Source organism: Aplysia californica, unplaced genomic scaffold (genome assembly GCF_000002075.1).
Source record: "Aplysia californica isolate F4 #8 unplaced genomic scaffold, AplCal3.0 scaffold00412, whole genome shotgun sequence".
In the NCBI taxonomy this organism is placed as follows: domain Eukaryota; kingdom Metazoa; phylum Mollusca; class Gastropoda; order Aplysiida; family Aplysiidae; genus Aplysia; species Aplysia californica.
The window spans coordinates 637,923-640,422 of NW_004797682.1; the positions used below are offsets into that span (position 1 = coordinate 637,923).

Genomic DNA, 2,500 nt, shown 5'->3' on the forward strand with positions numbered 1-2,500 from the left:
AAAATCCCTGTTTTCATTAAAATGTTGGAACTCATCTATCTTTAAATTCTGTGTATATCTACATTGTGTTACTATTCCTGTAAAGCCACAGAAGATTTCCCGCGAGAATAAGAAAGTATTGTCCTTTCTTATGTCATCTTTAAGTCCTTCACAATGCCGGAGTACCTGAAGAAACGATTTGGTGGCGTACGTCTACGGGTCTACCTATCCCTGGCCTCACTCTTTGTCTACGTCTTCACACGGATTGCGGTAAGTGAAAAGACTGGCCCACTTCAAGGAAATACTTGGCTAAGTTGTAGAAGGAACTGATAATGTATTGTAAAATCATTATACAATCATTAATTTTGCATTGCATAATTGGGGGGGGGGGTACAGTTCCAATAGTACGGACAAGTACCATAACTTCGATACAATTATCATCACTGCTGTTATTGTAGCTTAAGTATCATCATCATCATTGTTTAGATCTAGAAGGCAGAGTAGGAGGGCGTGTCTTGCTTGATTTACAGACAAAACATATATAAATATAAAATGTTTAAAATTTGTTTTATTGAATAGGCTCGACGTTTCACCACGTAGGCTTCCTCAAGAGCAAATGAATGAGAGTCATCATTATCACCATGAAATTAATAATTATGATGGTTTTCTTTATTCTTGTTGTTGTTGTTGTTGTTGTAGTTGTCAATTGTAGGGGCGTACATATAACCAAAGAAGAAAAAAAGCAACCAAAGATTAACACCGATATTCAAAACCTTATTTAGAGTAGTGGGCAATAGAAGACCTCCGTGTAACAGACTCCTCGGTCTCTCCCTTGTCTTGCGTACTTACTGTGACTCAGATTTGTCCTGTCCGACCGATGATGACTTGTCTAGACAAGGAGCGTGAACAATTTCACGCTGAATTATCCACACATCCTTGAGCCAGCGAGCTTTTCACTCAGTGCTTTTGTGGACTAGATCCAGGCCAACTGCAGATGGGTAAAAAGTATTCGCGAAACTATTTGTGAGACATTGTGGTGAAATCAGCCGCTCGTCAAAATAACGAAATCTAAGATATTTATGTCCACCTTTTATGTCCATTTATAAGATATTTGATTTTGGAAGGGCTCTGTAACGAGTGACCATCCCAAAGAATAAAAAAGAGAACAATAAAGAAGAAACCTAACCCTAACCCTAACCCTTGCCTTAACCCAAACCCTATCCCTATCCCTAGACCCTCTATTCTACCCAATCCCATTGTGGTCACTCGTTACGGAAATCCTCCCTTGATTTTACAGAAAAGCATTGATTAAAGGCACAGAAAATGTAAATTTCCAGTTTCCAAGAGCTATCAATCTTTGGAAATGACCAAAATTGGCGGCCTTTTTTTGCTAATTTTACCTCTGAAACCAGACGACCCCGACTCTTTCAATCGAAAATATCTTGACTTGTATTCAAGATAACCATCCAATTTTTTCATCGAAAGATGGTCAAATGAACAGGCTTTGAGATGATTCCAATAACTGCAGATGCCCAAAGATTGACGAGCGCATGATTCCACGGCATCATGACACATTTCGACTTGAAGGCCAAAGTTCACCTGTCGGCCACAGTGACACAGTGTTTTGATTTAGTAAGAGTTTTACGGCACTAGCAACACAATACGGTCATATAAGTGCCGAAGATTAGAGGTGTGACAAGAGAGTAACAAACATAAAATAGAAGGAGGAGAGATCAGGACGACAGATGTTTGATAGGAAAGAAGGAGCAAACAACACCAGAGCACCCACCAGCCTCGGTGACACGGTGCGCTACTTTGATACGCTTGGAGGATTTTGTCACAACACGCACGATTGAATCAGCCGCTCTTCAATTTTCGGACCTATGGAATTATTGCTATCATTTTAAATGGTGTTCTTTCGTCTTGTTTTCGAGAGAGAAAAAACACATTCGTATATCGTGAATAGAAGTCAAGATATTTGTGATTGAAGGAGGTGGGGGTCGCATGGTTTCAGACGTAAAATTAGAGAGAAAATTTGCAGCTAAAGTTTGGAGAATTGCAAAGCTTGCGAGTCCTTAGAAACTGCACATTTTACATTTGTGTGCCTTAAATCAATTTTTTCAATAAAATCCACACATAAATGTGTTTTTAATTGTCCCTTAAAAGTGTAGAGTCAAAAAACAAAAATTTGACAAATGTCAGTTTTTTCTATTTCATTATTTTTACGAGCGCCTGATTTCACTACGATGCCTCACAAATGTTTGTCCTGATAAAAAGCAGAAAATGTCTGTCTTCCAAGCCCCTTACATTTTTCTGCAGATGAGGTCTCTCTTCTTGTCCCTTCCAAAGCGGCTATGTAGGGCTTGACCATGTCTAGATCATTCAGTCGTGGATGGTCCTACGCTGTCTCTTAAAACTGCTCAACTCCACGACCTGGTTTATGGTCAACTTACGATGGATGATGCCACAAATATGATATAAGCCTTTATAGAAGTGTTCAGTGCTGGCCATCCTGGGAGAT

At 39.4% G+C, this 2,500-nt stretch overlaps 1 protein-coding gene across 1 annotated transcript in view; it reads left to right on the top strand.

Annotated features, from left to right (window-relative positions):
• LOC101846900 (sodium/glucose cotransporter 4) overlaps positions 1–2,500 on the top strand; it is a gene marked incomplete in the record, with an annotated part of 32,946 nt that overhangs the window by 16,309 nt on the left and 14,137 nt on the right. The window contains 1 exon segment of the mRNA XM_013085841.2: positions 145–249. Coding sequence (XP_012941295.1) covers positions 145–249 — 105 coding nt within the window.